Consider the following 13367-nt stretch of genomic DNA (forward strand, 5'->3'; position numbering starts at 1 on the left):
ATTGTTAATAACATGGAATAAACAGAGAACGAAACAGAATCAAATAGATATTCATGTTTAGAAAACAAAATGACACAGGTCAACTCTTACGTCTTCTCAGCTTCACACCGAACGCCACTAGCTCCGTCGCACGTGGGGGAACTTTTTCTCGCTATCGTTCTCATTTGGTGGCCACTGCTTCCTCTCCAACGGCCAGAACAAGAGGCAGATCGCATGGACAAAGTGCTTCACCTTCGACTCCATCACCCCCTCCGGCAACTTCTCCTCCCTTATAATCGGGTTGAAGAACTGGCACATGAGTTCAAGCAGTTGGGACATGTGCTACTGGTGCGTTCCAAACGTCATTTCAAACAACCGATGGATGACGAAAAATGGAATCTGGTTCTCCAGCAGTGCCATGTCGTCGAAGATATCAGTCAACATCCACCGCTTGCCAAAGATCTGGTCATTGGGCAGCATCCTCCGACGGCCCCCCTTTATCAGTAAGAGTTGGATCACGAAGATGTCATCGAGAAGGATCATCTTGGCGAATTGGTCAGAGTTGAGGTTGATCTGCTTATCATAGCAGTTCCGGGCCTCATCCTCCCGGGACTCGACCCTCTCAATGTAGTCCTCGAGACAGTAATTCTGGTTGAGCTGGAGGAAATTCTGCAAGTAAAGCAGCTTGTAATCTTCCATCGGCATAAGGCTTAAATTGCGACGGTGATAAGGTCCGATCGCGACGACGCAGGGTGTGTAGGCCTCTTCATTTTTTCGCCGGAGCCTCTCCGGAATGGTGAAGATGCAACAGTCGGATGGCAGTGATAGTCCCTCAAATTCCCTGTGTATTGAAATTGCGAGTTCATTGAGATGATCGTCACTTGCAGATGTTGTTCCTGCTCCTGCCATCCTCTTTTTTTCCGTGCTCAGTCAATCAAGAGCAAAGGATTCAGCAAAATCCAGTCCAAGAAAAGGGCATTCTGTGCCAGAATAAGCCCACAAACTAGATTTGGCAGCTTTTATAGAGAGTGATCATGAAATCAGAAATAAATAAAATAAAAAAATAAATCTAACGGCAATTTGCTTAAAGGGGTGAAGGAATAGTGGTCGGTTGGTTTGACTTTTAGGCATGACAAGAAAGTGGACGCCACAACGACGAAATGGTTTTGTACCTCGCAGCTCATATTATGATTGACTGGCTAGTGCAGTTCACAATGAATACATACGTCATTTTAAATAATTTTTGTGCCAAAGTAAGTTGGCTGATAAGGTTCGTTCTCTTCGCCCACCGTGTCCAGGCTTGAATTCCCGCCTTGGCCTTGGCATGCGGTAACCTCCCCTCCTCCTAAACTTTATTTGATAAAGAAATTAATTTTGTTTTTCTCAGGTATAATCCCCGTGTCTTTTCCCCAACTGTTAATTCTGTTTCATGCGGGCCCACATATTTATCGGCTGCTTGAATTTGCATGTTTAGAAGGACACAACTTAAAAAAGGTCATAGCTTTGAAAAATCATTTATTAAATTTAGAGTAAATGTAATGAAAAACCCCAAACTTTTATATATATATATATATGATAAAATTACTCCAAACTCATATACCTATAATAAATTTACTCTCCACTAAATTTTACAATTAAATTGCTAAGTTGGATGACAAGTAACAATTGACAAATATATTAATTTAGGGTTTTATTCTATGTTTGTCACATGTTTGTTGATTTTGTGTTTTTTTTCCTAATATTAATCCAATTTAACGGAGGGTATATTTGTCATAAGTGTACTAATTTTGGATTTTTAACAATCAAAAAATTAGTTATGAGTAAATTTATCATAGATATATTAATTTGAGGTTTTTGTAATTAAAAAATTAGTTTGGGATAAATTTATCACAAGTGTATCAGTTTATGGTTTTTCGTGATCGTAGAAATTAGTTTAAAGTAAATTTATCATATATGTATCATTTTGAGATTTTTTTTATAATATTAACTCTTGAATTTATTGTTTAGCAGACCTCACTTCTCCTGGATTTTTTACCATGTGTGCCGGATGGAGCCGGTGATTGAAATTTCAAATGATATGATAGAATCGATAGTACTTAGACAGGACTAAACTTAGCTGGTGTCTGGTCAACGGCAATTGGCTGCCACTCGAGCACGGGGCAGCACATATTGCTTATATTATATCATAGACCTCACGCATGCCAATTTATTATTTAGTGATTGAACCTTTCCTCTTGAAAGAGAAGCAAATCGCATGTCTTTTTTATTTAATTGACAATTGATTATGTTAATGACTATATTCACTTTTAAGAGATATAAGACAAATATAACGCGTGGGTTCATTTGAAATCAATTCAATCTATTATGAACTTGGTTTTGCAGCAATTTTAGGTTGGGAGACCAGACAAAAAATATCACGCTTAAAGGAATAGTATACATATGCATACATGTAATTTTGTCACCTAATTACTTTTTGCATAAGTCATGACAGCCGCCTCTCCCCTCCGCCCTCTCCCCTTGTTACCTATGCATGTAAAATTCTTAATTGATTCTCTAAATGTGAGCCCAAATTCCTTAACGTTAGTGGGTCCTAACCCAACCCACTTGTAAATTCATATCATAACTTACTCCAATCTTTGTAAAATTAGACAATTTTCCAAACTTTCCCAAATCAGTTTTTATTTAGAAGATTGACACAAATAGTCCATAAACTTTACCTGACGTGGAATAATCCTAACACAATGTTTGACTTATAATAAAGTTAGGATGAGGCAGCGTCCAAGGAACCTCGAGGGTCGTCCCAAGACTGGATTAGATTATAGGAAAATCTGTGAATGGCAGAGACGAATCCTCAACTAACGACCCGAATTTTCGATTTTCTTTTGTTGTGATCACACAGTTCATCTCTCTTAATTATCTGTTTCTTTTCCTCGGAGTCTCCCTCTCACTCTTGGCCACACTCTTTTTTTCTTTGTTTTTTATTTATATTTCCTTTTCAGCCACCCTGCGTAACCAAATCTCACACTCCCTCTCTCATATTTCACCCTGAACCTCTCCCTCAATCAATTTGGCTAGCCCATCCTTTCTCTTGCCTTTTTCATTCCAATAATTTATGAAGAAATTACGCGCAAGGGTCACCAGAAATACCACACAGATTGATAATGGTGAAGGTTTAGCGGTGAAGGTTTCCCAATGAGTGTGATCCTCTCTATCTCTCGATTTCCTTCATTGTTACTTCCCTGACGTGCTTAAGATCTCTCAAGGTGAATAATCTTCTAATATGCTACGTCATGTAACACAGCGTGCTAACGACATAGTAAACGTCCAAGTAGATAATAACGTCCAAATTAAATTCATAAAAGATGCTAATGTCGTCAAATGCAAGGAAATACAACTCTAACTTAATAAAACGTGAACAGCAATGTGATCCTAAACTATATTCAACACATCTCCCAAATGCAAAATGCGAAATGCCAAAAATGTAATGCAAATGTTTTTGTTAAGAGTCAAATTCCAACAATATCAATGGTTTTGATCTCTTACTTTCGTAAAATATGAATAATAACCATTGAGGTGAAAAATTCAAGTGTCAACATTTACAGAATTTAATTATGTAAAAAACCAAAGGTAGAGCAAAGTGATTTGTATGAAAGTAATTAATTAATTGTCGCTCGGTTAGAACTTCCATGATTGATTCGGTGTACTAGATCTTTGATCAAGGAAAAAAACCTTAATTATTGAAGGAAAACGTGCCCTCCCCTTACTCTAGATTTTCAACCCATACCGATCGACCCATTTAACCTAAACTAGAAAAACTTGTTTCTTATGATATTTTTTTTTAAAAATTGTATTGCTAAAACACTTTCATGCAATAAAAATCTAGTTAACAACTTTTATAATTTTTTTTTTAAATTAGGCCCGTTTGTTTAATGGAAATTTTTTTCCAAGAATTCATTTTCTAAAAAAATGACAATACTTTCTAGTGTTTGCCTTTTATCTAAACATAAATTAGAAAAAAATTTCTGCTATTTAGCTGAAAAATCTGATTGGATTTTCCTCCGTACACTCCTTTTAATATTTTTATTTAAAAATACAAATTTTAAAAATTTTTCTTTTATTTTTTATTTTTTATTTTTCCTTCTTACTAGTCACCGGCCATGGCAATGGTAGGCAAGATCAAGCCTAGCTAGATTTGGCAAGGTCGAGTTCGCCCGAGATCGGTGGTCTCGAGTCTCGCCAAATTAGTGAGGCTTGAGCCTCACCAACGCTAGACATCAATGAGGTCTCAGACTTGCCAGATCAGTGACTCTAGCCTTCCTAGTGCAAAATGTTGTCGAGCTCATCCTTCGCTTGGCCAGTTGTTGTGGCCAGCCACCAATCGAGGAAGATGGAAGAATGAATAAGAAATTAAAAAAAATATATATATATATATATATATATATAATTTTGATTTTTTAAGAATATTTTTATATGGTTGAAGAGGAGAGAGAGTGTGTGTAAGCCTAGTGCCTTGGAAATGGGTTATGACTCCAACCCATTTAGACCCATTTATTTTAGTCTTTAAACTTAAAATGCATTTAAAGTATGCTTTTCAAAATTAAAGTGATCAATATATAACCCATTTATTTTTAAATGGGTCATTTATGGGTTTAAGACCCATTTTGACAGGTCTAACTAGTGCTAGCGAACTACAATAAGTTGCAGAGTTGATGAGCAGTTTGTAATTTTGCAAACCTACTTCCGATGACCAAGGATAGAAACACTTCAATCCACCGGACTTTGCAAATCAAACGCGATCTGAAATTTCATCCTCACTTACAAATTATAAATGTAAGAAAATCCTTACGTAGTGATCAGCAATTTCCCCGGAAAAATCCTGTTTTACTATGGCAAGTGAGGTAAATCAATCAAGTGTCTGTGTTTTCACATCCAAATAACGTAGAAAAGAGTAAGAAACATAAAATATCTGTTTTTCCCCTGGTGTCATTTTTCGTGCGTTTATATCTAGTTCACATTTCTGGCTTCGTCTGACAAGAAGGATAATAATACAAGACCATGAGCCAGAGAGTATTAAGAATTGTCTTAGTCAAGTTCTTGGTCTCTCCTGTTGGCTTCAATGCAACCATAAATAGTGAAATGTATGGGACTTCTAACGTCTACCATCTCATCTGGGCAAACTCTCTGGCTTGGTCCATCTGTGTTTGAATGATTTATTTTGTGATCGCAGGTCAATTTCTTAAGAAAGCGACTCTTCAATCAACCACTGTCTCTTACTTTACTATCTGGAATCATCGCAAAACCATTTCTACTCTACTCGTGAATCACGTGGATGGTACAATCTATTTTTTTTTTTTGGTAAAAGTGGATGGTACAATCTTGTTCTCTAGCTAAAGATACAAATCTCCCTGTCATGCTTGTAATTCTAAAATAGTGCAAAACTGTCATTCTTGCGGTCATCTTAATGAACCTACTCATAGGAAAAATCAAGGTTTTTGCTTAATCCCTCCCTTCCAATGTATATGGTTTTTACCATCAACTAAAACATATGCAATCATTCAATTGTGGGTAATTGCGCACCAAAGTCCCTTTCGTTATTTCATTTCTTCTCATAATGTTCACAAAGTGATCTCTGGCCTCTTATATGTAGAAACCCCCCGCACGGGGCTATATCCTCTCACGTAGGATGTCAGGATGCTTTTGCTTTCCCAGATAGCCATTTTAACAACAGTAAAGTATCTTTTGGCTTCCTTTTTTTTCTTTTTTCTTTTTTCAATTCGAATTGCCTATTGACCGTCAAATGTTAAGCCAAAATGCTGCAATTCTAAACTTCTGTACTTCCATTTTCGCTAGATATGAGAATCGCCTATGACCACCTCTGACAAAACGACGGACATGTGGTATTTTCCAGCTTGCCGGAACATTACTTGGTGAAAATTTACACACCGAGATCAAGTGACGAATCAATATTCAGCTCATCAATTGCACAACCTATTAAAGTTTCCCATTCAGGGATGATAAAAAGTAAGAACAGTCATCAACTCATGTGCAAGAACAAGTACCAACAAAGATGTGAACGAGAAACTGCGGTCTTACTTGGATGATCAAAAATGGAAATCAATAAGATAATCAAGCATATGTGGGTTGATAGTAACATAAAATTCTGCTCAGAACCGTTAAACGAATTCTACATGAAAGTTGGCATAATGAGATAATGCATTGGTGCCAAGAAACATAACATGTTGCAAAATTGATGAACAATTGCTTTATAGTTTTGTACAACATGCTCTTCGTGACCAAGTATGGAAAACCCACTATCCTTCCCTAATAAACTCGGTCTGAAAAATTTGCCTCCGCATGCAAACTATAAATGTAAGAAATTCCTTTATTAATGATCAATAACTTCTGGAAAAGAAAGACCTGTTTTACTACAGCAAGTGAAGAAAATCAGTGAATTATCTATGTTTCCACACAAATAACTTTTATGAAAACAATAAGTTAGAGACATAAAAATCTGTTTTTTCCCTTGGCGGTCAGTTTCCTGTGTTTATATCTTTTACAAGTCTGGCGGGGTCTGACTGGAAGGACAATAATGAAGACCATGATTTTTTATTTTTTTTGCACGAAAAGACCATGATTTAGAGAGAATCAAGAATTTTCTTGGTCTAGGTCTTGGTCTATCCTGTTGGCTTCAATCTAACGATAAATGGTGGAATGCACGTCATTTCTAACGTCTACCACTTCTTTTGGGCACCTCTTTGGATTGGTCCATCTGTGTTCGCATGATTTATTTTGTCGTAATTGGTCAATTTCTGATGGGAGTGATCCACCTGCGTTTGCAAGATTTATTTTGTCGTGTTTGCATGATTTATTTTGTTGTGCGGTGACTTTACAGCTAACCCAATAACAACTGTCTTGACTTTCTGTAACCATCAAACATCAATTCTGCTCGTGAATCATCGGATGGTACAATCTTGTTCTCTAGCTAGTGATTCGGACCTCCACGTGATGCGTGTAATTCTAAATTAATCCAAAACGGTCATTTTCACGGCCATTTTCATGGACGTACTCATCTTTATCCCTCCCACTCATGTATATGATATTTACGGTCAACAAAAAACACATGCAATGTTCTTTTCTTGAAAAATCATAGATAATGACAACACAAGTATTATAATTTTGATACAATGTTACTTGATCATCATATAATTCTTTTATCGCTTAAGTGTCTTGACTTCTGAAAAACGTTATCGATTATTTAACTATCATAACTTTCTAAAAATGTTCACCCAATGGCCCAAATTTGACATAACGTAGCACTTATAGTGATTTTTTTTTTTTTTTTTTAAAAAAGTTATGATACTCAAGTAATCAATTGAATACTCTCAAATGATAAAAAAGTTATGACATTCATATTATTGAAAAAAATAAAAATTTAAGTGAGTGTCATGCGAAATTTATAACACTAATGATGTAATTTTCCTAAAAAAAATCAATAAATTTTGGGTCATTGAACACCAAAGTCCCTTTCATTATTACACATTCTCTTACGTATTCATATAGTGGTCTCTGGCCTTTCAACAACAGCAAAGCAGCTTTGGCTTTTTTATTTTGTTAAGGAGACCAAAATCTGTAGAAAATATTATCCTACATGTCCAAACTTGTGATGTGAAATATTAACCACAGTCCATATTTCTCTAAGAGCTACAAACTCTCAGTATTGCCAACCAAAAGTTTCAACTTACATTCCATGCTGGAGTTGAGCTGTCACCACATGATCAGATGCTGCTGTAAATGTTGGTTTTTTTTTTTATTTGGGCCTGAATTTATCTTGTGATTATATTGATTGCATTTTGCAAATCATGCGAGATCAACCAATACAACCATCAAATATATATATATATATATATATATATATATATATATATATATAGTGCTGAAAATCAAAATATTTAAGACCTAATAATATTACGCAAAATTCATAACACCGTTTGATTTTGACTTGGGAGATTCAAAAAAAAAAAAAAAAACTCAATATATTGTAAGTTAAGGAAAGGGGTTACTTAATTTTTTCATTGAAAAGACACCTGTTGAAAATTAGAATCTTAACAATTATGTTGTGAAACTGGTATTACTAATGTTGTTATTCAAGTTTTCAGAAATAATTGATTAACTTTTGATTTCCATTTTCAGTATTTGAATTCGCCAAACCTGTGACATACATTTTTTCTAAGTTAATCAAACAAATCCAAAGTCCGTAAATGAAATGTCCACAAATGCTAACGGGCTTAGGCAAAGTGTTCTCACTCTCACTTGAATGGGCCTGTGGCCCTGGTGCTCTACCAACGCAAAGGCTTGGCCCTTGAAACCAATTCGGAAATTCATATATCATAACTTACTCCAACCTTCGTAAAATTGGACAACTTTCCAAACTTTCCCGAAACAGCTATTATTTCCATCTTTCATTTTCTTTACATTGGCCTCTGTCCTTAAACAAACAGAAAATGTAGTTGAAGCTTCTTCTCTTTTTCGGGTTTTGTGGTAAAATAGTGCCCCAGTCAGTTTTATGTGCGCATTCCACAACATCGTCCTTGTGCATACAAGATTTTACTTCTAAAAGATTCCCAACAAAACTTAAACCCAATACCACAAAGAGATTGCAAACTCTCTTGCCATCTAGACTAACAACGTATTGGTAGCTTCGTTCCTTATTGGTGGGGTGCTAGAAATAAAGGTCTAATGTCTCCTATTTTGTCAAAATTTGAGGGAAAAGTATAAAAAAAGTCATTAACATTTCAATTAGACCAATTTAATCATAAATATTTTTGCATCAGTATCAATTTAGTTTATCCAGCTAATTTATATTAGAAATTGTTGGTGTGAATGTCGGTGGTCCTACGTAACATAATCAACGCTAACGCGGCGACCCTCGCTTGATCTAGGCGAGAGCCTCTATGCCCTTGTCGGCCACAGGGGAGGGCCGCCGTGCCCTTGTTGATGCCCTCGCCTAGATCCAAGTGAGGGTCGAAACCCTTGCCTATTGGTTGATGAGGGCAAGGAGGCCCTCCTCATGGCGCGTGAGGGCCGCAATGCCCTCGCGGGCCATAGATGAGGCATTACGGCCCTCGCCCAGATCCCAGCAAGGTTCGCAACGCCCTTGCCTACCACTAGTGAGGGCCTTCGTGGCTCTCGACCATGGATCTAGGCAAAGGCCCGATGCCCTCGCTTGTGGGCGGCGAGGGCATGAGGGCACAGAGGCCCTCGCCCGAACCAGCCTATGGTTGGCGATCTCACCGGCCTAAGGGTGAAGAAAAAGAAGAAAAGAATGAAAAAAAAGAGAAAATTATTAAATAATTCTAAAACTATTAAAAATTATAAAAAAAAATTACACATTAGTGTTGGTCATGCCACGTAGGACCGTTAGCAATTTCCCAACCTAAGTTGACCGAATGGATTAAATTTGTATTAGTGCGCAAATGTTTAGGACTAAATTGACCAAATTGAAAAGTTTATGACTGAATTGATACCAATACAATATGTTAAATTTTTTTTTTGGTACTTTTCATTTGCATGGATTGTAACTTGCATCCATCTAACTCTGGACTTTTCATTACTCCTAATTCAGGGAACTCTTTCTCTCTCTCATTAGAGAAGGCAATCTGAACAGTGAGTATTGAGCCTGCTTCCAATGCTAGAAACATCCCCGTATGTGCCTCAACGACCGTAGAGTGACCTTTAAATATAAACCTTTGAATATAAACATGAATAAAGATGACATAAATGAATTTTTAACAGTCCAAAAATTTTATAAACTTGTCAATCTATCAAGCATTTATGTCTGAAAGAGCCATGACACACACATGAGAACAAATTTTCATATTTGCGAGAAAATAAGAAAGCTTCGAAAACCAGCTTAATGTGAACTTGAGGCTGCAAGGATCAGGGATGACCCCAATGATTAAGTTATAATAAAGTCAGGACGAGGCAGCATCCAAGGAGTTTTGAGGGTCGCGTCAGACTCGGATAGATGTTAGGAACACCTCTTAACAGCGGCGAAGAATCATCAAACTAACGATCCCGAATTATCGATTTTCTTTTCTTGAGATCACTCAATTTCTCACTCTGCTTCTCTCTTTCGTTTCCTCGGAGTTTCCCTCTCACTCTCCGGCACGCCCTTTTCCTTTTCTTTTTTTTGGCCTTTCCGGCCACCCTCCATAAAGGAATCTCACACTCCCTACTTTATATTTCACCCTGAACTCTCCCTCAATCAATTTGGCTAGCCAGTCTTCTCTCTTGCCGTTGTCATTACAATAGTTTATGAAGAAATTACGTGCAAGGGTCATCATATGTTGATGGTGGTGAAGGTTCAGTAATGAAGGTCTCTTAATGAGTGTGATCCTCTGTATTTCTCGATTCCCCCAACTGTTGCTTCCCTAACGTGCTTAGGATCTCTCAAGGTGAAAAATCTTCTAATATGCCTAGTCATTTAACACAACATGCTAATGAAGAAGTAAACATCTAAGTAGACAAGAAGATGCAAACGAAATTTATCAAAAGATGCTAATGTCATGTAATCCAAGCAAACACAGCTCTAATTTAAAGAAATGTTAATGGCAACGTATTCCTAAGACTATATTCGACATGTCTCCTAAAATGTAACGCATGTTTTTTTTTTTTTTTTTTTTTTTGGTTATGGGTCAAATTCCAACAATATCGGAGGTTTTAAAGCCTTCGTTTTAATGAATGTTAAAAACAACCAGAACAATCGTTGGGGCAAAAAATTCAGGTGTCAACATTCATAGTATCAAATGATGTAAAGGCCAAAGATAGAGCAAGGTGACATGGATGAAAGCACCTCTCAATCCTTGCTTGGTACCGAGGGTAGAACTTCATGATTGATTCGGGGTTCCCGGTCTATGACCAAGGAACAAAGAAAATTATTGAAGGAAAAGGTTCACATCAAAAATTAACTCTAGAACCTAAAGTGTGCACGAGTTACGCATGAAACGGTCTAACACGCAGCAGGGAATTCAACTTAATCTCTATGGCAATGAAAACCTCACCAGGAGGCATCCTCAATTAGTCTGTCATCATGTAATAATCTTTCCTAATAGAAATGATGTGCATCTTCCCATTACTTTGATCACAAGTAACAATTAAATGACTAGAAGTTAAACACCACGTCGTGTCCATGTGAGGGTGTTGACGCCTCATCAACTCTTCGTGTTCCCACGTGGTTCCCTCCGTTCCATGGTGTTGCCAAACCACTTTAATCAAGGGAATTGTCTTGTTGCGCAACACTTGCTCATTTCGATCCACTATCCTATCATCCACGTCTATTTCCTCAAAATTCAGCATGTGCATTGGATTAGGTTCGTACTTCCTCAACATCGACATGTGGAAGACGTTATGCACTTGAGCAAGTCTCGGTAGCAACGCGAGATGATATGCCAAAGTCCCAATCTGCTCCAAAATCTCGAAGGGACCAACATATCTTGGGCTCAACTTCCTTCTTACCAAAACGCGAAGTACCCCTCATCGATGACACTTTAAGGAATACGTGTTCACCTACTTGGAACTCCAAAGGCCTACACCGTTTATCTGCATAGCTCTTTTGACGGCTATACGCGGTCTTAAGCCTTTCTCAAATGACCTTGACGGCATCAACAAATTGTTGAACCAACTTAGGGCCTGTAATCTTGCATTCACCAACTTTGTCCCAACAGACAAGAGTTCTGCAAGCTCTGCCACATGACACTTCAAATGGTGCCATTTTGATGCTCCGTTGATAACTGTTGTTGTAGGCAAACTCAACTAGATAAAGTTGTTCCTCCTAGCTTCCTTTGAAGTCCAATACGCAAGCTCGTAGCATATCCTCGAGCGTCTGAATAGTCCTTTCAGATTGACCATCCGTCAATAGATGGTAAGCCGTGGTGTACTACAACTTTGTTCCCAAGGCAGTTTGTAAATTTTTTCAAAAAGCTGTCATAAACTTTGGGTCTCAATCTGACGTGATCATCACTAGCACTCCATGAAGACGAATTATCTATCATACGTACAATTCAGCATGTGTGTCCAAAGCAAGGTCCTCTCATATAGTGATAAAGTGCATAGACTTTGTTAATCTATCAACCACAACCCATATGGAATCGTTACCTCATTGACTCCTTGGCAATCCCATCACAAAATCTATTGTAATATATTCCCATTTCCACTCGGGAATCTCAAGAGGTTGCAAAAGTCCACCAGGTTTGTAATGTTGTGCCTTCACTTGTTGACACGTTAAACACTTGGCAACATGCTTGGCGATATTGCTTTCATACCATATCACCAATAGTACTAGCATAGATTCTAATACATCTTTGCACTGCTAGATGAATGCTATAACTACTACGATGGGCTTCTAACAAAATTTCCTCCTTAAGCTCCACATTATTGGGCACACACAATCGTCCATGAAACTTCAATAATCCGTCTTTCGTAACTTAAAAATCAGCTTTCCTCTTTTCCGCATCTTCTTGTAGAACTTTCTGGATTTCAAGGTCTTTCGACTGCAGCATTTTAATCTTCACTTGCACTTCTGGTTCAATTTTGAGGGTAGCCATGAGGCTTGAAAAGTGGCATACCTCAAACTTGAAATCCTAATCTCGAACTCCTTCGAGTAGAATCCACTCTTGAACCATCATTTGCACAATCGATGACTTCTGAATTAACGTGTTCGTGACCTTATTGGCTTTTCCAAGATGATACAAGATGTCGCAGTCATAGTTGTTAAGAAGCTCCATCCAACAATGCTGTCTCATGTTTAGCTCATTCTGAGAGAACAAATACTTCAGGCTTTGATGGTCCATAAAAATCTGGAACTTTTCTCCGCATAAGTAATGCCTCCAAATCTTAAGGGCAAAGATGATCGCTGTTAGTTTCAAGTCATGTGTTGGATAATTCAACTCATGAGGTCTCAACGACGGGACGCGTATGAAACAACTCTCCCATGTTACATTAAAATGCAACTTGATCTTTTATACGACGCATCACTATAAATCTCATATCCTCCAGTACCAAACGGAATTGTCAACACGGGTACGGTAGTCAGCTTATGCTTAAGCTCTTAGAAACTATGCTCACACTTATCCATCCATTCGAACTTTTCTTCCTTCTTTAGCAATCGTGTCAAGGGCATGGCTATTGCCGAAAATCTTTCCACGAACCATCTATAATAGCTTGCCAATCCCAAGAAATTTCGGATCTCCATCACCATTGTTGGTCTCGGCTAGTTCATAACAGCTTCAATCTTGGTTAGGCCAACAGAAATCCCTTCACCAAAAATCACGTGACCTAAGAAAGCTACACGAGTTTGCCAAAACTCATATTTACCAAACTTGGTGTACAGC

At 37.6% G+C, this 13367-nt stretch overlaps 1 protein-coding gene across 1 annotated transcript; it reads right to left on the reverse strand.

The window, feature by feature from the left end:
- Window positions 1–321: 321 nt before the first annotated feature.
- LOC120291756 (UPF0481 protein At3g47200-like) lies at window positions 322–888 on the reverse strand. The gene has a single exon (XM_039309481.1). The coding sequence runs from the start codon at window positions 886–888 to the stop codon at window positions 322–324; it is 567 nt and encodes a 188-aa protein (XP_039165415.1).
- Between the last annotated feature and the right edge of the window lie 12479 nt (window positions 889–13367).

The sequence above is a fragment of the Eucalyptus grandis genome, chromosome 3 (assembly GCF_016545825.1).
Source record: "Eucalyptus grandis isolate ANBG69807.140 chromosome 3, ASM1654582v1, whole genome shotgun sequence".
Classification (NCBI taxonomy): domain Eukaryota; kingdom Viridiplantae; phylum Streptophyta; class Magnoliopsida; order Myrtales; family Myrtaceae; genus Eucalyptus; species Eucalyptus grandis.

Bases quoted from the DNA above. Each gene is read 5' to 3' on its own strand.
- LOC120291756 (XM_039309481.1), bottom strand. From the start codon at position 888: ATGGCAGGAGCAGGAACAACATCTGCAAGTGACGATCATCTCAATGAA.